The sequence below is a fragment of the Onychomys torridus genome, chromosome 22 (assembly GCF_903995425.1).
Source record: "Onychomys torridus chromosome 22, mOncTor1.1, whole genome shotgun sequence".
Classification (NCBI taxonomy): domain Eukaryota; kingdom Metazoa; phylum Chordata; class Mammalia; order Rodentia; family Cricetidae; genus Onychomys; species Onychomys torridus.
The window spans coordinates 17163905-17187538 of record NC_050464.1 but is presented as its reverse complement, the minus strand read 5'-3'; the positions used below and the strand labels follow the sequence as shown (position 1 = coordinate 17187538).

The 23634-nt window shown below is 54.8% G+C and overlaps 2 protein-coding genes across 6 annotated transcripts in view; both read right to left on the bottom strand.

Annotated features, from left to right (window-relative positions):
• Sh2b2 (SH2B adaptor protein 2) overlaps window positions 1-5982 on the bottom strand; it is a 27960-nt gene extending 21978 nt beyond the window's left edge. The window contains exon 1 of one of the 2 annotated variants that reach the window (XM_036172444.1): window positions 5688-5982. The gene's annotated coding sequence lies outside the window, so the exon portion shown is untranslated. The remainder of the gene's footprint in view (window positions 1-5687) is intronic. The other variant, XM_036172445.1, reaches the window with a different exon arrangement.
• Window positions 5983-9114: 3132 nt separating this feature from the next.
• Cux1 (cut like homeobox 1) overlaps window positions 9115-23634 on the bottom strand; it is a 331979-nt gene continuing 317459 nt past the window's right edge. For all 4 annotated transcript variants that reach the window (XM_036172590.1, XM_036172591.1, XM_036172592.1 and 1 more), the window contains exons 15-23: window positions 19596-19723; window positions 18912-18978; window positions 17748-17860; window positions 15926-16042; window positions 12941-13024; window positions 12053-12109; window positions 11316-11396; window positions 10051-10115; window positions 9115-9903 (exon numbers count right to left, since the gene is read on the bottom strand). In XM_036172590.1, the coding sequence (XP_036028483.1) occupies window positions 9837-9903; window positions 10051-10115; window positions 11316-11396; window positions 12053-12109; window positions 12941-13024; window positions 15926-16042; window positions 17748-17860; window positions 18912-18978; window positions 19596-19723 (779 nt within the window). In that variant the 3' untranslated portion in view covers window positions 9115-9836. The remainder of the gene's footprint in view (window positions 9904-10050; window positions 10116-11315; window positions 11397-12052; window positions 12110-12940; window positions 13025-15925; window positions 16043-17747; window positions 17861-18911; window positions 18979-19595; window positions 19724-23634) is intronic.

Genomic DNA, 23634 nt, shown 5'->3' with positions numbered 1-23634 from the left:
CCAGCATATGGGAGGCTGAGGCAGGAAGATCAGGACTTCAGGGCTGTACTCGGCTACAGGAAAGCCTCCTTTGCCTCAAAAGAAAAAAAAGGCATTGGCTCTGCCGCTACAGTTGGTGTCAGGGATCTCTGGGTAGTTTTGGCTTTTCTCTGAGTGTTGTGCTTCCCATCAGGCTCCCAGAAATCTCTTCCTAGACCATGGCCTGCCCAGAAGAGCATGTTTGGAATGCATCTGTTAGAGCAGTCTAGAACACTCCCATGCCCCTCCGATAACTAAGCCCAAGCTTTTCCCTCCATCCATGTTGGGACCACATGGACTAGGTCTGAATCCCAACTTCTCTGCTTCTTAGCCCTTACATCTTCTGGGGCCTCAGTTTCCCCATCTGTTGAGATGGAGGGCCAGAGCATACTATCGTCACAGTTTATAGCCATGTGTGATGGTGCCTGCCTGTAATCCCAGAAGGCATTAGTAGGAGGAAGGTCATGAGTTCAAGGCCATCCTTGGCAATTTAACAGGTTGAAGGCCAGCTTGGTTTCTGTGAGACTCTCTCTCACAAATAAACAGGGCCTGTGAGATGGCTCGGTAGGTAAAGACACTTGCTGACAACCTGAGTTTGGGACCTAAATGGAGTAAGAAGAACACGGACTCTTCCAAGTTGTCCACTGATTGCCACAACTGCAAGATGGTGCCCATGTATACAGACAGAAAACAATGTGATTGTAAAAATTAAAAAAAAAATGAAAAAGTAACCTGCTTGGAGATTAAAGTTCTCTCTGCTTCCATTTCCTAAATGTTTTTTCCTTCTTTCTTTTTTTGGCTTTTCGAGACAGGGTTTCTCTGTGTAGTTTTGGTACCTGTCCTGGATCTTGCTCTATAGACCAGGCTGGCCTTGAACTCACAGAGATCCGCTTGGCTCTGCCTCCCGAGTGCTGGGATTAAAGGTGTGCCACTACCGTCCAGCCCTAAATGTCTTTTCTAAGTTCCTTCTTGCGCACTTGGCGCCTGACTACAGTGACCTTTCCTCTAGTCTCCCTGTTCCCACTTGTCCCCCACTCAGTCCCTACAAATCAAGTGTTCACACTGTCACCCAGGTGAGTTTTAGAAGCCCATTCTCCTACAGCGTCTTCCTGTAACAAAGGCCTCTCCCACCACCCTAGACAAAGAGATGGGGTTCCGGCAAGGGAGGGGCCCAGATGCTCACTAACTGGGTTTGCACAAGGCCATCCCCCTTAGTGTATCAGACACAACGTATGGTGACCCAGTGTTCGAAACGAGCCAAGTTCCAGGCCTGTCCCTTCCTGAAGTTCTCATGTCTAGCTGAATTCCTTCAAGGGCACAGAAGCGGGGACCCAATACCTGCTTTTTGGGAAAGAGCAAGGGGGCACACACAGCTGGGACCTGCAGGAAGGAAGGGCCAAAGGAGTTCTGGTGGGGACTGGGACCACACACGAAGCTGGGGTGGTTGGGGATGTCTCCAAAGGCCTATTTGTCCTCAGGAGCACCCAGCGCTGGACAGCTCCTAGACTCTGGCTGGCTCCAGATGCTCTATGCTCTGCTCTCACCCTGCCCTGCTTTGGGTAGTGGGGAGGGGGGGGCTGCAGAGCAGAGGTAGCCCCTCTCCAGCTCTGGCTTGGGCTCAGCAGTCTCTTCCTCTTCCAGTGTTGTGTGATCCTTTCTGCTTGCCATTCATTCAGTTAATATCTCTCTCTCTCTCTCTCTCTCTCTCTCTCTCTCTCTCTCTGTGTGTGTGTGTGTGTGTGTGTGTGTGTGTGTGTGTGTGTGTGAGGTTGACAGAAGATGTCTTCCTCAGTCACTCTCTACCTCATTTTTGTTTGTTTGTTTGTTTGTTTGTTTCGAGACAAGGTTTCTCTGTATAGATAGCTTTGGGGCCTATCCTGGAACTCGCTCTGTAGACCAGGCTGGCCTCGAACTCACAGAGATCCACCTGCCTCTGCCTCCCATTGCTGGGATTAAAGGGGTGCACCACCACTGCCCAGCTCTATCTCATTTTTTGAGAGAGGGTCTTGAAGATTTGGCCTGGTTGGCTGGCCAGCAAGCCCTAGGGATTTTCCTGTGGCTCTTCTTCCCCAGATCTGGGATGACAGGCACGAATAGCCGTGCATAGGTTCTGGGGGTGGATGTGACTTGGCTGCTCATGTGTGTGGCAAGCACTCTAACAGCTGAGCCATTTCCCTAGCTGCTCTGTTGTGGGTTTTATCCTGACATACAACATGAATGATTCCTGAGACCGCCCTCCTGTGACCCCCAGTTCTGAGCAGAACAGAACTCCGGATGCTACAGACACTAATTAAAGTGCCCTGGGCTTCACTCTGATCTCCTCAGACACTGGGCACCCAGCCTGGCATCATCTCACCTATCCCACTCCCTTCCCAGCAGTTGGCAAGCCTGCAGCCTATATGGGGCTGGAGAGCCCCCTCTTCCCTGGGGTTACCTCTACCCTGGACCTGTTTCCTCCATCAGACTGTGACTTCAGAGGACCCGTCCCTCATCCTCAGAGGGCTACAAGCATCTGCAGAGTGCAGCCCCACTTACTTCACCCAGAGGAAGAAAACAGTGTACTCCCACACACCATGCCCCGCTCACTGTGCCCAAAAAGGTGCACGCTTGAATTCATGTTGAGGGCACACATGCTGTCCCTGGGGACAGAACACAGCCATAAAAAGACTCAGCCAGGTGAGAGTGAAAGACTTCACTAGAAGCAGGGACTGTGGCGGCCTCTGTGACCCCACATGGACCGTCAAAGATAGACACGAGGCAGGCTCTTAGACGAACCAGATCCCGTGGGGAGTGCAGGCCGGAGACTCACAGCACCTGAAAACTCTCTCTCATGCTTTACCAGGGTGCAAGAAACAAGGATCAGGTTTGGGCGTGGCAGTGCACGCTTGTGATCCCAGCAGTTAGGAGGCAGAAGCAAGAGGATCAGGAGGAGTTCAAGGCCAGCCTTGGTGAAATAGTGAGATGGAGGCCATCCTGGGTTGCATGAGACTCTGTCTCAAAACAAAACAAGGGGTTGGGGATTTAGCTCAGTGGTAGAGCGCTTGCCTGGTAAGCACAAGGCCCTGGGTTCGATCCTCAGCTAAAAACCAACCAACCAACCAACAAACAAACAAACAAAAAGGATGCCAGGCGGTGGTGGGTGGTGGCACATGCCTTTGATCCCAGCAGCACTCAGGAGGCAGAGGCAGGTGGCTCTCTGAGTTCAAGGCCAGCCTGGTCTACAGAGTGAGTTCCAGAGCAGCCAGGGCTACATAGAGAAACCCTGTCTCAAAACGAAAACCAAACCAAAACCCAAAAACCCAAGGTCTATCAGAATGACTTGCTAGGTAAAGGCGCTTGCTGCCAAGTCTGATGACCCGAGTTATTCTGAGGACCCACATGGTGGAAGGAGAGAACTGACTCCCAAAGTTGTCTTCTGATATCCAGAGCAGGGCACCCCTCCCCAAATAAGTGTACTAAAAATTTAAAAACCAAAAAAAAAATCAAAGCTAAGCTCTTGCCAGAGAGAAGTGGCTTGGAGGTCTCTGACTTGTGGGTTGAGTGACTTTGGGCAAAATCATCTCACTTCCTCTAAATTTGTTTTGTGATGCTCAGAACTTGGCATGGGCCAATTGAGATCAAAGGCTTAGCCCTGGGAGGCCCAGTCTCTACAGGCTGGATGTCCCTGCCTTCAGCACTGGGGATGGGGGTGGAGGGAGTGGGGCTAAGTGTGTGTTCCAAGTCCTCCTTGGGGACTCCTAGTAAGTAGGTAAGGGGGGCTAGGAAGCTTTGGAGAGTGTTGTTTTTCATAACTCAGGGGAAGAAAAGTGTGTGTATTAACTCTCTGTTCCCAGACCAAGCACCCACATTCACACCTTCCAGGGTGGGTGTGTAGGCTACTTATAGGAACTAAGAGAGAGATGGATAGAAGCAAGCAGTGGATGGGAAACTCTGCCCCTCTGAGACCCTGCCACCATCAAACCAACCCTGCCTCAAAAACCCACACAAAGGTGTGAGAGACCCAAGTCGACAGGGCTGCTCTCTGATCCTGACATGTGTACTGAGGCACATGTGCCCACACACATCACACACAAACAACAACAATAAACATAATTTAAGAACTAATTAAACATATGCAGATCTCTGTGAGTTCAAGGCCAACCTGGTCTACATAGAGAGTTCCAGGCAAGCCAGGGCTACATAGTGAGACTGTTCTCAAACAACACACAAAAACAAAACCAGGATACCTCACACTAGCTTAATGGGATTTCGTAAGATTTTTTTTTTCTCCAAAGATCTTGGAAGCCAAGAGAGAGAGATAGATATTCATGAGACAGAGTAGGGGCTTTAGATTCCCCCACCCCCACTCCATAGATTCCTAGGGAAACCACTTATCTAGGCTGCTACCCAAGTAGAAGGATGCTCCCTGCATGGGACAATTCCAACAGGCTCCCCGGCAGAAATACCATTTTATTTGGCATGCAAGATATTCAGCTCTGGGGGAAGAGAACAGGTTGACGAGATGGCTCAGCGGGTAAGGACACTTGTTGCCAAGCCTGAGGACCTGAGTTTGGTCCCTGGAACCCATATGGCGCAAAGAAAGAACGGACTCCCGCAAGTTGTCCTCTGACGTACACACATACACACATACACACACACACACACACACACACACACACACACACACACACACAAGCAAATTTTACAAATTTTACAAAAGGGCAGAAATGAAGTTCAACATGCCCTGACAGCCCACCCCCTGCACCACCTCGTGTGAACTAGACTCTGGCTTATTCCATGTTCACGGCCTCTTTGGGGGATACCCCGCGACGCTCTCGTCACTGCAGACTTCTGACCCCGAAGACCCCACCGAGGGGACCACGCGAAGAGAGTGGAGGGATAGGAAAACCCTGGCGGGTCCAAGCCTCTGCCTGGCTTCGGCCCGCATCCCTGGCGCGGTTCCTAAGCGCAGCTCGCAGGTTCATCAATGGCCTAGGCCGAAGGGGCTGAATGGAGGGCACTAACCCGCCCCTTCTTAAAGGCGCCGGCCTGTCACCCTCCGCGATCCTCCTCTCAAACCCGGGGCTGCTCCGGAGCTCCAGAGTGGGCGGGTCACGAGTGGTGGCCGTGGGAAAGGGGCCCTGGGCCGGAAGGGGGGCTTCCCCATGGGGTAACTGTGGCCCCATGGGGTCCCTCCAGACCCCAGCGTGTAGCCATCACCCTCATTCTGGGTTGATCCACCTCCTCCCAGACCCGGGAAGAGACCTGAACGTCCCCTCCCCCCAGCCTCAGATCCCTTCCTGTAGGGGACCAGCTGCGCTCGCCCCTCCAACCGGCCAGTGTTCGAGGAGGGGACCGGGGGCTCAGCTGCTCCGGAGGTAGCTGCTTCCCCTCCGCCCCAGCTTCCCGTCACTCTCCACTTCGCCTGGGCTTTGGGTCCCCGACCCGATCCCAGCGGGGCTCGTCCCCTCTGTCGCGCGTCCTCCTCCCTCCCACCGGTGCACACAAAGACGACACGCTCGGACCCGGGCGCGTGCGGCTCCGGGGTGGCGGTGAGCACACCGCACGCGCGCGCACACACCACACACGCACACACACACACACACACACGCCCGCCTTCGGGGACGGCCGGGCACCCGGGTGGGGTAAAGACCCATGGGGACAGGGAGCTGAGGACAAGCAGGCCGTACCTACAGGCGCGCAGCTTCGGCCGCGCGGGCCGGGGCGCCGGAGGAGCGCTGCCCGGACCGCGGCCGGGATCCCGGGACCCGGCGGCGCATAGCCCTCCGGGCCGATGTTCGACCCTTGGTGGCCGGTGGTGCCGGCGGCGGCGGTGGCACCCGCTTCTCTGGCCTGCAGCCTGCGAGGCTCGTGCGCTCTTGGCGGCCCCGGCGCAGCCCCCTGGAGGCTCTCTCTCCCCTTTTCGGGCTCCCGAGCTCGGCGCGCTCGGAGCCCAGACTCGCGCGCCGCGCGCCCCTGCGGCTCGCTCCGCGCCCCCGGCCCTCCTCCCGGCCCCAGCCGCGCGCGCCTCCGGGCCCCGCCCCACCACTAGCCCCGCCCCCGGCACGCCCACCAGCCCTGCTCTGGCCCCGCCCCTGCCGCACCCCCCGCCCACGCGGTGCGAGCCTGTAGCCACGCCCCCGGCTCCCCCGCCCCGCCCCCGCGCCCTCTCCCGAGCCCCAGTGGCGCCCGCCAAGCGCTCCGTCTCTTCCTCCGGACGGTGGCTGAGCCGAAAGACCTGACCCGGGTGGGTGCCCAGGTCTCGCGGCCAGTCCTAGGAATCCCTCCCACGTCGGGGCGTCTCCCGGAGCCTGGGGTGGTGGTGGGCCCCAAGGGGACGATTGGAGGGTGTTCTGCGTGGTGGGCCACCCCGGGCGTGCACACCCTGGAAACCGTGCCCGGGTTACGAGACTCAGACAGGGACGGGCGCTGTAGGCCGACCCTCGGCCGCGAGGACAATGGGAGCCTCGAGGAGGTCCAGATGTCGCAACCGAGGAAATGTCTGTCGGGTTCTCTAGAATCCCGAAGCCGAGAGCCACGCCCCCTGCCTCTCCCCCTCCCTCCTCTGCCCCACCCCGGCCCTCCGGGTGCGGGAAATCGCCGGGGAGCTCAGGGCCCCAAAGAGCCCCTACACACAGGTCCTTGCCTCCCAACTTTACTCTGGTGTCGGGGAGACCGGCCCCACCGGGTGACTGAGGTCGCCCCGGACTCGAAGTTCTCACTCTGGGTTGACTACAGAAGAACTAAGCATTGCTAGTCTGCCTCCTGTGGTGGCGCTCTCCAGCCTCCAGAGGGGAGGCAGTGTCCCTGTGAACAGGCTTCGTGGAAGGAGCCAGGTTGACATATGCTTAGAATCCCAGCGCTGGGGAAGGTGAAGCAGGAGGGGGTACCAGTTCGAGGCCAGCCTGGGCTACGTACACCCTGTCTCTAAAAGCCCAAGTGAAAAAGAAACAAAACCTCACAGGTGTGTTAGGATGCTCAGAGGCGAGACCTATGGCTTCTGCTCTCTCCTGGCTCTCCGCTCCAGGCATGCCTGATTAGCTCCCTGTGTTGACCTCGGGCTGTGATCTGCCTGGAGTCCCCATCTGCTGTTCTCCTCCCACTCGCAATGGCCTCTGACCTTTGTAAAGTCCGTTCCCTCACAGGAAGTCAGATTCCCTGATTGCTTCCCTAGAATCATCACGGGTGGCATGGGGGAGATGACACTGGAGAGGTGGAGTGCTCTGAGGACCTGGAAACTGGCTTGCTCCAGCCTCTCATCTGCCGCCTGGAATCCTGAGAGCTGTCCTCCAGGGGAATGGGACAGAAACCAGCCAGACCTCTGTCGAGGCCGGGGTACCTGTCCCTTCGCTGTTACACATGGACCAGCAGCTGCCCTGTCTCTGGACCTGGCCAGCAAACACTTCAGGAAAGCTTAGGCTGTGATCCAGCCATTGATTGGACTTGTGCACAGGTCCAGTTGCCTGGCTGGGAACCAGGAGTCCTGTGAATGGAGTCAGGACGGGTGGGATAGAGGTGGGAGAGGAATTGTATCCCTGGGTGGTCTGGCTATGGAGCCCACTGTCTGGGGGGAGGGATGCTGGGGCATGAAAGGGGACTCACCCGGTTCTGAGCTGTGGCTTGAATTTGGTGGTGGGCTGTCAGTGGCTCTGGGGTGGGAAACAAGACAACGGCTCTAATTCCCCAGAGAAGGAAGTGAGGAGTGAGCCTGACCCACTTGAGGAACTCACAGGACAGACAGAAGTGTGTGTGTGTGTGTGTGTGTGTGTGTGTGTGTGTGTGTGTGTGGTGATTGGCTAAGAACAGCTGTCGTGGAGATTGGAATGAGGGTCAGGGGTGACAGGTGCATCCTGGCCCCCCTGAGGGTAGGAAGGCTTTGGGGCTTTGAAGATCAGATAGGACAGATGATAAGGGGGCCCTACTGATGGTGTCCCTGAAGGAGGGGCCTCCCTGGATGCAGAGGCCACAGAGAGCTCAGGAATAAACCTGACACGGAGATAGCCCTGTGAGTCTTGCTGTGTGGTGAAAGCCAGTCCTCAGAGCCCTGGAGGGTGATGGCTTTGGTGCTCGCGGCAAGCAGGGGCCAAGAGGAAGAGGCGTGTTTCATGCATGGCTCTGGGGCACCCAGAAATGGAAGCAGGAACTCTCCAGGAGATGACAGGAGCCCGTTGGGACATGTCAGGCCCTCAGCCATGGCTGGTCTGACTAACTGATGAGCACTCTGCGACGTGGGGTTTTTATGAGGCATTACTGCTGTTGTAGCTCAAGCTGGCCATGAAGTAATGATTCTTACTCCAGCATCCTGACTGCTGAGAATGAATGTGTGTGTGTGTGTGTGTGTGTGTGTGTGTGTATCTATCTATCTATCTATATCTATATATATGTATCTATAGATATATTAAGGTGTTATTTATCTTTGGGGATGGGGCTTGAACTCAGGGCCTTGTGCAAACTAGCCACACCCCAGCCCCTCACTGGGGGATTCTAGGCAGGGGCTCTACCACTGAGCCACACCCCAGCCCCTCACTGTGGGATTCTAGACAGGGGCTCTACCACTGAGTCACACCCCAGCCTCTCACTGGGGGATTCTAGACAGGGGCTCCACCACTGAGCCACACCCCAGCCCCTCACTGGGGGATTCTAGGCAGGGGCTCTACCACTGAGCCATACCCCAGCCCCTCATTGGGGGACTCTAAGCAGGTGCTCTACCGCTGAGCCACACCCCAACCCCTCACTGGGGGATTCTAGGCAGGTGCTCCACCACTGAGCCACACCCCAGCCCCTCACTGGGGGATTCTAGGCAGGTGCTCCACCACTGAGCCACACCCCAGCCCCTCACTGGGGGATTCTAGGCAGACTGTAACACTGAGTTAGATCCAACAGGTAGCTTGGGAATAAAAGATTTCTGGTTTGGATGGAATGTACTCAACAGACTCAGACACTCTGGTCTGGGTTCCAACAAAGCTCTGGACACATTCATAGCACTCTTGGGGTTAGGAAGAATGGGAGAGATCCTATCCACATGCCAGGTAAGCTCCAGGGGGTGGGGCTGCAGGCACCAACCATCCTCCCAGACACCCAGTGTCTAGCTGAGTGTCACAGAACACAAGGCCCCACTGTGGCTGCGATGATTCTTTATTTCAAACATGCAAAGCTGAAAAGCATCAAATCCAGCCGAGGAAGATCTGCCCGTGGCCCTGTGAGGTGGCCTTGCTGTCGTGGCCTGGGACTAGTTTTACAGGGGCCTCTCAGACTGTGGTCTGAAGTTCCTGAGGCACAGGAGCTTTGTTGGGGAGACTTCCTCTTCTAGAAACCAGAACACTTTGCTAAAGAAGCAAGCAGAACTCAAATCATGGACTGGGTGCAGGGAGGGGGTAGTGGAAACCATCCTGCCCTCTGTGGGGCTCCCTGTTGGGGCCGGCAGTGAGGTTGTATCGACCCTCTGCCCCCGCTGAGGAACAGGGCAGATGAAGAGCCTGCTGGCCTAGAAGAGCCGCCCACCTGTTTTGGGGTGTGGGTGTGCTCCTAAGGGAGCCTATAGGAATGCCAGATGACGATCTGTATCACAATCAGGAGGCTCGGCCACCAGGGCTAGAGGTCCTGATGTGGGTGGAGCCTAGGTCAGGTGACTAGACTGAGGGCGGAGCCTCAGGGGCCCCGCCTAGCTGGGTGCCAGGGGTCTTTATCTCTGGGGCATCTGGCAACTGTTGGTTGAGGACAGAGACAGTTTCCGTGGGGGAATTTTTTTTGGGGGGGGGAGGAGGGTATGTCATTAGAAGCAGCTGATCAAGCAGGGACGGATGGGGGTGCAGCCAACACTCCTGGGGTGAGCCTGGGTGTCACTGCCATAAGTCGCCAGCTGCTCCATTGTCGCTCTCGTGGAATTTGTGCAGATGATCGGCAAACCTGAGGGGACAGGAACGAAGCTGAGACCGAGCCTAGAGGAAGATGGTTGAGTGCAGGGCTGGGGACTCCGGGAGGGGAGCTGGCGCTGGGGGTCGCGGTGGGTGGGGGCTGGCTCCAGGTGGGGGGCGGACCAGGGGACAGCCTTACTTCTTGGCGCACGTGGCAGCGCAGTCTCTCTCCATGCTTTCACTCCATGCCAGCTTGTACAGCACCTGGTCAGGGAGAGACACCGGCAGCTAGCTGCCCCGCCTAACGACAACTCCCATGGCCGCCTACAGATGTTAGGTCTGGTCCCATGGCGCGGGTCCTAGGGTGGGTGGCCTTGGAGATACTCCTGAGCCAACCTACTTTATAGATGCTTAGAGAGGAGCAGACACAGAGCTACTTGAGTTATTCTCCTAACACTGTGGGCATGCTCAATAAGAGCGCCAGACTTGGAGGCCAGGCTAGCCCTGGCGCTATCTTCTACTATGCTCAGTAGGGCTCAGTGGTTCCTGATGCTGAAGCCTTCTATGCATACAGTTCACAGCTATTCTCCCTCTGGCTGGTGGATGGAGGCATCACCAGCTCTGTATCCTTAGACTACCCTCAGCCCACTGACTATAAACTGTCCCTACCTGGGCAGACAGTGCACATGGGCCTTCTCCTCTGTACAGCCCACTGTCTGTCCCCAGGGGGACTAGTTAGGCCTGTTCTTTTCCTGCCTAAACCTCCCACCAGTGCTGGGAATGGAACCCAGGGCTTCCCACATGCTAAAAAGGTATCCTATCCCTGAGCCACACCCAAGCCCCTCACTGGGGGATTCTAGGCAGGGGCTCTACCACTGAGCCACACCCCAGCCCCTCACTGGGGGATTCTAGGCAGGTGCTCTACCACTGAGCCACACCCCAGCCCCTCACTGGGGGATTCTAGGCAGGTGCTCTACCACTGAGCCACACCCCAGCCCCTCACTGGGGGTTCTAGGCAGGTGCCCTACTGCTAAACTCTGTCTCCAATCTTCTTTTTACTTTCTGAGAAAAGGCCTTGTTAAGTCGTCCTGACTGCCCTTGAACATGCTATGTCTCCCAGACAGGGCTTGAACTTGTGATCCTCCAGCTTCAGCCTCCTGAGTGTCTGGGATGACCGGCCTTCTTCATCTGCATTACTAGTTCCTCGCTCAGCCTTCCCACAAAGCCCTTCCAGGACTGGCCTCCTCTCCAAAGTGGCTCAGCTGTGCTCCAGCCGGGGGCCCCAATGTGGGGCGTTCCTTATCTCTAAAGTAAGTAGAAGTCCTTGGAGTTGGGGAGGAGACAGGAGTGAGCCAGAGCTGAGGATGTGGCATCGGGGAGGCCCTGGAAGTCCTCCACATAGCAACAGTGCCCTGCTGCCCAGAAGAGCTGGGAGATACCCCTGGTTGAGGTGCGCATGCTCACCAGGAAGACCAGGCAGTGCAGGAACAAGGTGTAGAAGAAGCCGATGGTGCGAGCCATTTTGTTGGAGAGAATCAGACGCCCCTGCAGGGAAACGAAGGGGTAGGTGGAGCGGGGTTGCTATGTGCTCCTTCCCTCAGGGGTCTGCAGGCAGGTCAAGGGACGGGCTGGCAGCCGAGGTCCACTTGCCCCCAGTAATAAGTGGGGCACTTAGACTACAGAGGCGATTTCTTTGTGAGTGTTTGTGTGCACACGCCTGTAGAGGCCTTGATCACAGAGATCTGCCTGCCTCTGCCTCTCCGGTGCTGCCACTGTGCCTGGATCAACTGTTTTTAATCTTCTTTTAAGGCAGGATCTCTCCAAGAACTGGAGCTCAGAGTGGCCTAGGCTGGGCAGACAGCAAGCCCCACATTTCCACAAGCACCACCCTAGTGCTGGGGCGAAGATGCTTGCCATGGCATCAGACTCTTCTCCCCACGGGTACGTGACTTGACCTCAGGTCCTCTTTGCTCAGCAAACCCTTTATCTGCAGACCCACTGACACCCAGTCATGGATACAGTTTCTGGCGAAGGGTGCCCTCTGCAGGTCTACCCAGAATCTACAGGCACTGATGCTACCTGAGGAGCTGTTCCAGAGGGTCAGCTCCCTAGAGGGTCTGTGTGATCGGGGGCTTCTTCAGAAGGGGCTGAAGGCCAAAGACACGGGTACACCATAGGTGGATACAGGGATGTGGACTCACCATGCCAAGTGTGGCCTTGTCCCAGGGGCTCAGGCCCAGGTACTTCCTCTGCCGCTCCTGAGGACAGAGACATGAAGAAAGGGTCCCACAGAGAGGGATCCCTACCTGTGCAAGGCTGCCTGAATACTGATGTCACTTTACAACACTAGGGAGCTACTGGGGACTCCCTGGGTGCCTAATCTGGTGTCACACTCAATAAATATGGCATCCTGGGTTCCTCTGACAGCCTATGGCCTCTGTCTAGCAGCTCTTTCTACCTATAGTGGAGTTCTTTATGGGCATGGCTTCTTTAGTCTAGGAGGGAGGGAGCTTGGGGTGGCACCTGTCACTATCTGTCACAGGGAGTTGGGACCCTTTTGCTGATCTGCAGGTATACCCTGGGTTGACCTGTTCACCAGTGGTTCTCAACTCCTTTGTGGGTTGAATGAACCTTTCACAGAGGTTGCCTAAGACCATCCTGCACATTAGATATTTACATTCACGATTTGTAACAGTAGCAAAACCACAGTTATGAATTAGCAATGAAAATAATCCTATGGTCGGGGGTCACCACAACACGAGGAACTGTGTTAAAGGGTTGCAGCATTAGGAAGACTGAGAACCGCTGCTGTTCATGGGCGCACAGCTTAGATGACCACTTGGGCCTTGCGTGGAGATTACACCTGGGTATGCAGAGGTGGCTCAGGAGTTCTGGGGAGGGGCAGTATGCACCAGTAGACAGGGCACATGGGGCAGAGGATGATGTTTTGTGGATGGGACCCAGGGCCTCACCCATGGCTGGTGTGGGCTTTGTGGCTGCGTCCCGCCTGCAGATCCTCACTGGAGGATTCCAGGAAGGCACTCTACCCGTGAGCTACATCCCCAGTCCCAGAGTCCTTACTCACGTACCCGCTTGCTGAAGGAGGAGAAAGGGTCCAGGCGTTCTTCATACTGGGAGGAGTACCGTAGCTCAGTGTCATCACTGCCACTGCCCTGCATAGGGGGGGGGGGGGGATGGGGAGTGGGCAGATGGATCCCGTCAGTCACCGGGTTTGGGAATCTGGGCTTCAGGAAAGGGAGGATGAGAGCTGGGGGAGGGTGCCTGGGGGGGACAGTGTTAATGTGGCCAGAGGCTTGCATGGTATGGCATGGCTGGGGGTCTTGAGTTCTCTCCCCTCACTTCCCAACCCCAAGGCTGGGGTCACAGAACCTCTGGGGAGTTAAATCTTAGAAAAGATAGAAGGCAGGGTTGTTCCCAGTGGACGGGGGTGGGTTTTTTGTTTGTTTATTTGTGTGTATGTGTGTCTGTTTTGGGGAACCTTGAACTTCCGGCCTCAAGTGACCCTCCTGTTCTCAGCTTCCCAACAGGTGAGTGCCTCTGAGCTAGGTGAATGCTTGCAGGTTACCCTGAGCCAGAGCCAAAGGGGCAGCCGGTACCCTGGAGCCAGGCACACAGTCTTGCAGAGCCTGGGCGCCCTCTAGTGGCCTAGTTAGGGTTCTTGCTTCAATTGGGTGGGAATGGTGCTGTTGGGCTTAGAGTCTTAGGACCATGGATGTCTCAGCTTCCTCCCTCCCACGTGTGTGTGTGTGTGTGTGTGTGTGTGTGTGTGTGTGTGTGTGTGTGTGTGTGTGTGTATGCATGCACATGTATGTGTGTGTGTGTATGCACGTGTGTGTGTGTGTGTGTGTGTGTGTGTGTGCACACGTGTACGTGTGCACGCATAGAGGCCCTGAGGTCAGGGGTCTTCCTCCATTATACTCCACTTATTCATTGAGGCAGGGTCTCTCTCTTGAACTAAAGCGTGTCTATATGGCTGGTCTAGCTAGGGCTTGCCTCTCTGCCTTCTGAATTCGGGGATTACAGGCAGGCTGCCACACCTACATGGTCCTACAGGCTCTCACTTGCATGGGAGTGGGAGACCTGAACGCTAGCGTCTGCAGGTGTGCATGGCAAACACTTTGCCCACTGAACGATCTTGTATTATCTGCTCTGCCCTTCCCTGAGCTACGGAAAGGGTTTCTGTGCACATGGCAGACCCTACCTGGAAGGCCCAGGAGTCTGAGAGAAGCCACTACAACAAACAGGATTCTTCTCTTCTTCCCTTCCCTCCCCTCCCTCCCTCCTCCTCCTCTTGCTCCTCCTCCTCCTCTTCTTGTTTGTGTTTCGAGACAGGGTTTCTCTGTGTAGCTTTGCGCCTTTCCTGGAACTCGCTTTGGAGACCAGGCTGGCCTCGAACTCACAGAGATCCACCTGCCTCTGCCTCCCGAGTGCTGGGATTAAAGGCGTGCACCACCACTGCCTGCCAACAAACAGTTTTCTAGTCTTTACTGTTCATTGTTTTTGGGGTGCACATTATGGGTGATCTTTTTTTTTTTCTAAAATTTATTTTTTATGTATATGAGTGGTTTGCCTACTTGTATGTGTGTGTACCACATGTGTGCAGTGTCCATAGAGATCAGAAGAGGGCGTCTCTCTAACCAGTCTCTTTCTTTTTTCTTTCTTTCTTTCTTTCTTTCTTTCTTTCTTTCTTTCTTTCTTTCTTTCTTTCTTTTTTAACCTTTTAGAGCTTTATTGAGAGAGGGAGGAAGGGAGAGGGAGAGAGAGAGAGAGAGAGCAAACTCTTTTTCCTTTTAGATAGAGTCTAAATTAGGTAGTCTAGTCTGGCCTCAAATTGGTGAGTCTCCTGCATCAGCCTTCCACCATCACCAGGCACTACCATGCTTGGTCAATAAAAAAGAAATTACAAGTCAGATGTGGTGGCGCACACCTTTAATCCCATCACTTATGAGGTAGAGGCAGGTGGATCTCAGTGAGCTTGTGTTTGAGGCCTGGTCTACAGAGTGAGTTCCAGAACAGCCAGAGCTACACAGAGAAACCCTGTCTCAAAAAACAAAGATTGTGAGGGGCCTGGAGAGATGGCTCAGTGGTTAAGAGAATCAGCTACTCTTCCAGAGGACCTGAGTTCAATTCCCAGCACCTGCACAGAGGCTCACAGCTGTCTGTAACTCCAGTTCCAGGGGATCCAATGCCCTATTCTGGCCTCCTTGGGCACTAGGCACACATGTGGTGTACAGACATACATGGAAGCAAGACACCCATACAATAAAAATGATAGATCTTAAATTTTTCTTTTTTTTTGGTTTTTTCGAGACAGGGTTTTTCTGTGTAGCTTTGCACCTTTCCTGGATCTCGCTCTGTAGACCAGGCTGGCCTCGAACTCACAAAGATCTACCTGCCTCTGCCTCCCAAGTGCTGGGATTAAATACGTGCGCAACCACCGCCCGGCTAGATCTTAAAATTTTTGTTTTTCGTTTAAAACACATTAATTCTAGCTAGGCATAATGACACACGCATGCCATCCCAGCACTTGAGAAGTAGAGGCAGGATTGGAACGTCAAGGCCAGCCTCAGTTACACAGTAAATCTGAGGCCAGCCTGAGATACATGTAACCCTGTTTCAAAATCAGCATCCCTCACATCTCCAGTTCCCCGGGGCCTGGCTTACATGTTTAGCATACATGTTAAACCCCCGGGTCTAGGGTGAGCTGGCAGACTATCCCTGTATCACAGAGGGGTGGCTGGAGCTAATGGGGCCTCGGTTGAGGACTTCCGACTTGTGGCCTGAGGTGGGTGGTACCTTGTCTCCTGGCTGGTTCTGAATGAACATCTATAGTGTTTCTCTCTAGTAGCTTGTTCCATGCACAGAGTGGATATCTGACAGGTGTGTGTGTGTGTGTGTGTGTGTGTGTGTGTGTGTGTGTGTGTAAATATCCTTTGGGATCTCTCCGGTGCTGATCACCCAGTGGACCACCTCCCAACCCTCCCTGGTCTCACCTCAAGTGCTCCAACAGCCCCAGGGGCTCCCCACCTGGTCTCTGGGGCTAACGGGCTTACCCGGCCGGGGTAACTCTGCAGGAACTTGATCTTCTCAAAAAGCTTAATGTTGTCGGCACGTAGACTGTCCAGCTCGCTCTGCAGGGCCTGGATGGTGTGCTGGGCCATGCGGCTCTCCTGTGAATGAGGTCAGGGCAAGGGTGGATGAAGGAGAGATGAGGTCTCCATCTGTCTGGGGCCCTTTCTGCACCCACAGCCTTGGTGTGCGAGTATTTATGGTATAGTATGTACGTGCGTGTGTGTCTGTGTATGAGTGTGTGTGAGTGCCTATGGAGCCCAGAAGTGAGTTCTGGGGATTGAACTCAGGTCCTCATGTTTGCGCACTGAGCACGTTACCCACTGAGCATCTCCCCAGCCGCCCATGGTCTTGAACTGTTGACTCTGCTCACAGATCCCCCCCTTCCAGAAAGCTCCTTCACAGAAAGGCCAGTTTCTTGACATTTGATTTTGTTATTTGTTATGGTTTGGATTTTTTGAAATACAAATTTAAAAAGGTTTATTTTATGTGTGTGAGTGTTTTGTCGGCGTGTATGCGTGTGCACCATGTGGGAGCCTGGTGTCCCCGGAGGTCAGAAGAGGGTGTCAGACCCCCTGGAGCTCGAGTTACAGACAGTGGTGAGGTGCTATGCTGGTGCTGGGGACCAAACCCAGGTCCTCTGGGAGAGCAACAAGTGCTCTTAACCCCTGAGCCACCTCTCCAGCCTTGTGGTTTGGATCTCCCGCCCTTCAAAGACCTTGTGCAGAAGGCTCACTCCAGCCTCGGGCACTGTTAGGAGGAACTCTGAGAAGGTGGGGCCTTATGGGAACAAGCTGTGCCCCTGGAGGTGTGCCCTGGAGAGAACACTGAGACCCAAATCCTTCCTGTTTCTTTGCTCCCTGGCAGCTATGAAGGGAGACGCTTGCCTTGGCCAGTACTTCACCATGGTGTGCTGCCTGGCCACAGGTCCAAGGCAACAGTGCCAAGCCATCATAGGTGGAAAGGTCTGGAACCACAAACACCCAAAGCCTTCTGGGCTATACACTCTACTCTTTCTTTTGCTTGCAGTCCTGGGGATAGATCCTAGGGACTGTATCAGTGCTCTACCCTTGAGTCACACCTCACTGGGGGATTCTAGGCAGGGGCTCTACCACTGAGCCACACCCCAGCTCCTCACTGGGGGATTCCAGGCAGGGGCTCTACCACTGAGCCACACCCCAACCCCTCACTGGAGGATTCTAGGCAGGTGCTCTACCACTGAGTCACGCCCCAGTCCCTCACTGGGGATTCTAGGCAGGGGCTCTACCACTGCTAAATTGCTCAGGTTGGCTTTGAATTTAGGATATTCTCCTGCCTCAGCATCTTTAGAAGAGGGGATTCTATAAAGACCTGTGCCACCAGTCCTGGCATACAGCTCATTTTTTACGGGGGTCAGCCCCACTCTCTCCCAGCCCTCCCACTTCCCATTCTCCAGTGCGCAGCAGGTACTCCTCCGTGGATGGCTGTACCCAGGAGCTTTCTGCCTGCGTGCCCATGTACTCCACCCCTGTAGTGCCTCACTCCTGCTCAACGCCTTTGAGGGGATTCTAGCCAGGCAGTCTGGCGCCCACCTTTGTGTCTTATGTCCTATGTCTCCTTCCTCCAACCCTGGAGAAGCCCCTCATGTTCTTTACTTGCATTCTTGAGGACTTCTCAAGGCCCAGTGTGGCAGAGCCTCCTCCAGGAAGTCTCAACTGCACAGAGCACATCCCATCTCGCTGCTCTTTTCCCCAAGCCTGTGTCCTCCCACGCTTGAGCCCTCGGATTTGAGGCCTCTGGGGGGACAGGGGGCAGGGTGGGACTCACAGCCTCCAGCTCTTGGTTCCGGGTGCGGAAACGTTCCCTCTGGCTGGAGATGATGGAAAGTAGGGAGTCCACCTGACCTTCTGGAAGGGTCCCACTGGTTGGCACTGAGGGTCCTAGGAGGTGGCAGAAAATGGCTTAGAAAATCAGGGCACTGCTCATCACATGCACTGTCAGAGGCCAGATCCCAATGTCCCCTTCCCCATGACTCTTGTACTTGAACAGGAGAGCCTTGCATCCATCAGAGGAGGTGCAGTGGGCGTGTGTTGCAGAATATTATTTTGAGATGGGTGACATTTGTTTATGCTGTGAGACACATGTCTAATGATGCAAAGATGTGTTGTATTCTTTTATGTTGCATTTGTTTAACTATGCAAAGTTGTATTACTTTGCCTGTCTGGAACACCTGATTGGTCTAAAGGGCTGAACAGCCAACAACAAGGCAGGGAGAATGGATAGGCAGGGCTGGCAGGCAGAGAGGATAAATAGGAGAAAAAGAGAGAAAAGATACCAAGGAATGAGAAAAGGAGGACTCCAGGGTCCAGCCACCCAGCCACGCAGTGAATATAGAATAAGAAGGATAGAAAAGATACAAAGAAATAGAGAAAGGTAAAAGCCCAGAGGCAAAAGGTACTTGGGATAATTTAAAGTTCAGAAAAGCTGGCGAGAAACAAGCCAAGCTGAGGCCGGGCATTTATAAGAGAGAAGAAGCCTCCGTGTGTGACTTATTTGGGAGCTGGCTGGCGGGACCCCCAAAAGAGCAAAGTGTAAAAACAACAACAGGGGTGCTCCATTTATGGAATTGACCCCCAGATCTTTGTGGCCCCCTCCTACAACAGGCTCCACATGCCGTGGTGGAGATGAAGACAGTGGTGAGGGTGGAGATCCAGGAAAGCATGGGAACACTGACGGAACTGGGGGCAGCAGCCCATATCACTCTGGTTGGCCAGGACGCCTCGGGCTATGCCTGGATGCTGCGGAAGGCTTTCCCTCTGCGGCTGTGTCTCTTCTCCGAGGTCACAGGCAAGCCGTGGGGATAGTGGACACTGCGGAGATGGGTCCCCTTCTCTCTTTGAGGGGGAACATATACTCTGGGGGTCTGCATTCTCAATGTGCTCCGAGTGCTTTCCCTGGCCCTTGGGCAGGGCCTAGCCAGTCTTTCCTCACCATAGAACAGGGCTGTGGCCTCCTTGATGGGTTCTGGAATCTTCTCTAGGCCTTGCTCAGAAGCTCCCTGAAGGATAAAAAGGAAAGATGAGACTTACTCGGACATTGTGGGAGGGATGAATAGAGAAAGAAACAAATGTAATAAAAACTAAAATGAGGGAACTGGAGAGATGGTTCAGATGTTAAGAGCACTGGCTCCTCTTCCAGAGGACGCAGATTCCATCCCCAGCACCCACAAGGCAGCTCACAACTGTCTGCAACTCTAGTTCCAGGGGATCCATCGCCCTCTTCTGGACTCTGCAGGTACTGCACGCATATGCTGTACAGATGAACACCCAGACACAGAAAATAAAAATGAATCTCAAAAATTAAAGTGACAGGTGGCTGCTCGGGCGCCGGTGTTCACCAGGACTTGGGGCCATCATCTGCAGTAGGTCCACGTCACCTTGCTTTGCCTGTGACGAGAGCTTTTTAGTGCCTGGACACAAGTTAGCACCAGGCTTAGGGTGCTCTCTGCTGGTGGGAGTAAGGTGTGTGGCGTCTGATCTGGGGCTGGAATGAAGGTGGTCTGCGTGGGGAAGGCCAGGGAGAGGCCTGAGAGATGGCTGCTGACTCGGGAGGTCAGTGCTTTCGGGTTCCAGGACCCCGGGTGGGGGACAGTGAGCAGGCCGGGCGGAGGCTCACCTCGGCATCTGGTCGTTGGATGGACTGGATGGTGCTGAGATCCTGCTCCAGGCGGGCGATCAGCTCTTTCTGCTCAACAGCTTTGGCCGTGGCCTCTGTGAGGCGGATCTGCAGCTCCGCACAGCGCCCTGTGGTGAAAGGAAAAGGTAGCCATCAGAGGAGTCTGGGGCCCAGGGAGCCTCGGTACCTTCCAAACGAGCCCCAGACGGAAAGCATGGAAGCCCGAGAGCTCTAGTTGCCTTCACTATACCTGCACTGAGCCACAGGCTGGCGCCCCTGGGATACTCAGAGGTAGGGGGAATAAGATGCAGGCAGGTGACCCAACTCAGGAACTGACCACAGATGTGCTGCTGTCTCCACCGCATTAGGCTTCAGATGCAATGATGGAGACACAGGTAGAGGGGTGACCACTCAACATCCCCTGACCTGTGACCCTGTTCTTTTCCTATCCAAGAGCTAGGGGTTTTAGCAAGAAGGCAAATCTAGTGAGTTTTCACGGCACCCCCACCATCCCCTGGCCTTCTGATGCTAGAAATGGAACCCAAAGCCTTGAACATTTAAACATGCTAGAAAGGTTCTCTGTTGCTGAGCCTTGCTTTCAGGCCCTCGTGGGGGGATTCTAGGCAGGTGCTCTACCACTGACCCACACCCCAGCCCCTCACTGGGGGACTCTAGACAGGCGCTCTACCACTGAGTCACACCCCAGCCCCTCACTGAGGGATTCTAGGCAGGTGCTCTACCACTGAGTGTTCCCTGTACCTCAATTTTTGGTAGAGGAATCACCCTTTCTGTCTTTCATTTGCAAAACTGTTTTAGTAGGGGGTGGAGAGATGGCTCAGCCTTTAAGAGTTCCTGTAGATGGCCTAGGTTTGGTTCCCAGCATCTACATGATGACATTTGTAACTCCAGTTCCAGGGGACCCAACACCCTCATCCAAACTTCACCGACACCAATCATACATGTGGTGTACATATGCACATGCAGGTAAATGTTTATACACATTAAATAAAGAAGGGAGAGAGAGGGGGGAGGGAGGGGGAGAGGGAGGGAGGGAGGGAGGGAGGGAGGGAGGGGGAGAGTGTTGTGGCAATAAACTTCACGTAAAGTCTTCCCACGGCCACTAGGGGGCACTGTGTCCTTAGAAGTCCAGAGGCTCCTGTCAGCCCTGACAGGAAAATGGTTCAAGCACTAGTCTTAGTGCCTCTCTGCCAAACCCACAGTCTGGCATGATAGCTGAGTGTCTGAGCATGATAGCTGGGCTCTGGGCCATGGACTGGGGGGAGCCCTCTGTCATCCCAATGCACACACACCAAGCCTTTTCTGCACCTCAGTACTGAGCACACGCTTCACAGGACACGCTTGGCCTGTCCCTACACACTCTCCACTGCTCAGACTGTGGATGGCTGCTATTCATTTGGACCACAAGGGTAAGTGGTCTAAGATGATAAGGCAGGGGGTGGACCCCGGGGCAAGACCAGGCCGTGGCGGCGCAGCTGTGGACGGCAAGGCTGAGTGTAGGCCCTGGTGACCACCGTGGGGAGAGGGTACAATGTCATGGCCTGCTGATCTGGTGCAGAGTTTTGGCCCAGGCTATAGAGAGACTGCAGAACCTCCTTGTCACCGTACAGCACAAACTCAGGAGAGGATAGACAGAAGCATGGAGACAGGAAAAGACAGCCACAGGGCCCTGGGTATCATTTACAGAGACAAAAGGCAGTCGGGTGGAAGGAAGGGATTGCTTCAACTTCTGAACATCCTCAAACTGGACCTTGCCCATGCATGGTCCCATATCAAAGGGCCTGAGCCATGGGCTACCGGGATAGCTGAAGGCACCTATGGAGCAGCAACTGCCACCCGTCCAGAATGAACCCGGGTCCCTAGAAGTGTGCAGATCTTCACAGGGACTCACCAGGGGCCCACAGAACCTTGTTGTGCCATTGCTTGGGGCTTGGATCAGGTACCTAGGCCCACTTGTCCTATCTGTCATCAATCTGTGGCCATTTTATCACAGGAACAACCTGAGGCTCCCGGAGCTGCCTGGGGACACAGAAAAAGTGAGGCGTGTCCAGTGGGAGGAGAAGGCGGGTCGTCGCCGGTGCATACAAGTGACATTCTGGGCATGTGTGAAGAAGCATCCTGAGAGCAGACCCTCAGGCCTGAAGTTGGCCCAGGCCAGCTGGGGGCAGGGACAGCTCCGCCATGGACAGTGTGGTCAGCTGGCCTGAGACCTTGTCACTATGGCTGTAAACGCTCTCAGATACTGCAGTGGCAGTGAGGGGACCTGGGTTGGCTGTCCCTGAAGACATGGCTTTGTGGGATGCTGAGTGGCCAGTGTGGATGTGCTACTGAAACTGGACAGAGAGGAGAGGCTGGCAGAAGCTGGAACCTATCACTCCACACCGGGATGAGAAGCCTGAAGTCGGTGATGGTTAATAACAACGGTCAGCTTGACAGGATCTGGAATCATCTAGCAAACCTCTGGGTGTGTCTGGGAGGGCGTTTCTAGAGGGAAGACCCACCCTGAATGTGGGCAGCGCCATCCCGTGGCCTGGTGTCTCAGACTGGATAAAGCGTGAGCTGGGGGCACCAGCATCCGTCCCTCTCTGCTTCCTGGCTGTGGTTGCCATGTGACCAGCCGCCCCGTACTCCTGCGGTCCGGCCTTCTCTGCTATGACCGACGGGACCCTCAGCGTTGGCACCCAGATGAGCCCTTCCTTCCTTCCACTCCTTTTGTCTGGCATTCTGTTGCAGCCACAGGAAAAGTAACCGACAGGACACCCTGCTGGAGGGGCCTCAGCTGCACAGAGGCAGAGTGTTGGCCGCGGAGGCCTTGTTGGTCGGAGGTAGGCACGGGCATACCCACATGTTTTGGTCATGTTTCTAGATGGCCATGTGGCAAGAAGGGAAAGTCTTAAGCTGGAATGTTCCAGAACCGAGCCTGAATTCTAGGCCTGCTTTCTAGGGAGTTCATGGCCTTGGGCAAGCTGGGGAGCCCAACTTTGGGGGGGGGGCGGTGAGTAGGTGGGAATTAAGGACCCTGTTGGAACCCAGGAGAGGAAGTCTGAGCCTGGCTCTGAACCGTCAATGGGGGAGGGTTGGGCAGCAGCTTGGCGTGGCTCTTGCAGTAAGGAGATGTGAACGGCTAGGGTACTTGGATCTGGGAACCTGAGGTCGGACATGGAGAGACCCCAGTCCAGGAATGGCTGAAGGCAGGGGTGGGAGAAAGGCAAAGACTCTGAGAAATCACAGCTAGCTGAGGTGTGAAGCCTTGGAGGGAGCATGTTCAGGGCCAAGTGACAGAAGGATAGCCCAACAATAAGATGCCTTGAGCCGAAGGCTGGGTATCTGCTGGCAGGATCGTGGCCCAGTTCACACCGGGAAAGCCCAGGGCAACCAGAATACGGAGGGAGAGTCTTGGGCATCTGCTGTGATGGGGGGGTGGTAGTGACTGGTGGTGGGGGAGCATGTGTGAGGAAGAGGGTGCCCGGAAGCAAGGAGCATACTGGGTGGAGTGTGATTGGGTTGTCTGAGTGCCAGAGGGCCTAAGGCTTCTTCATTCCCCCTACAAAGGTCTGTGGAGCCTCAGTCTTCTGGAAGAATCTGGAGGGACTTCCTAAGAAGGCACACTTCACAGAGGTAAAGGAATAAGAATCCTGTCGAGGGGTTGGGATTTAGCTCAGTGGTAGAGCGCTTGCCTAGCAAGCACAAGGCCCTGGATTCAGTCCTCAGCTCCAAAAAAAAAAAAAAAAATCCTATCGAAGCTGGGATCTTTGGAGGCTAGGCTCCCTTAAGCACAAAGGGATGAGTGTGGTATCTCACACTTGTAATCCTAGTGTCTTGGGATTGTGAGTTCCAGGCCAACCCCCGGGATACATAGGGAGACTCTTGTCTCAAATCATACAATGGTTGGAGATACCGCACAGCTTAAGCACTAAGGGGCTGGTGGCATGGCTCAGTGTTGGCCTAGAATCTTCTTCCCGACCCCTAACCCGTGAAGGAGCTGGGGGTGTGGCTCGATGGTAGAGCTGTTTGCCTAGAC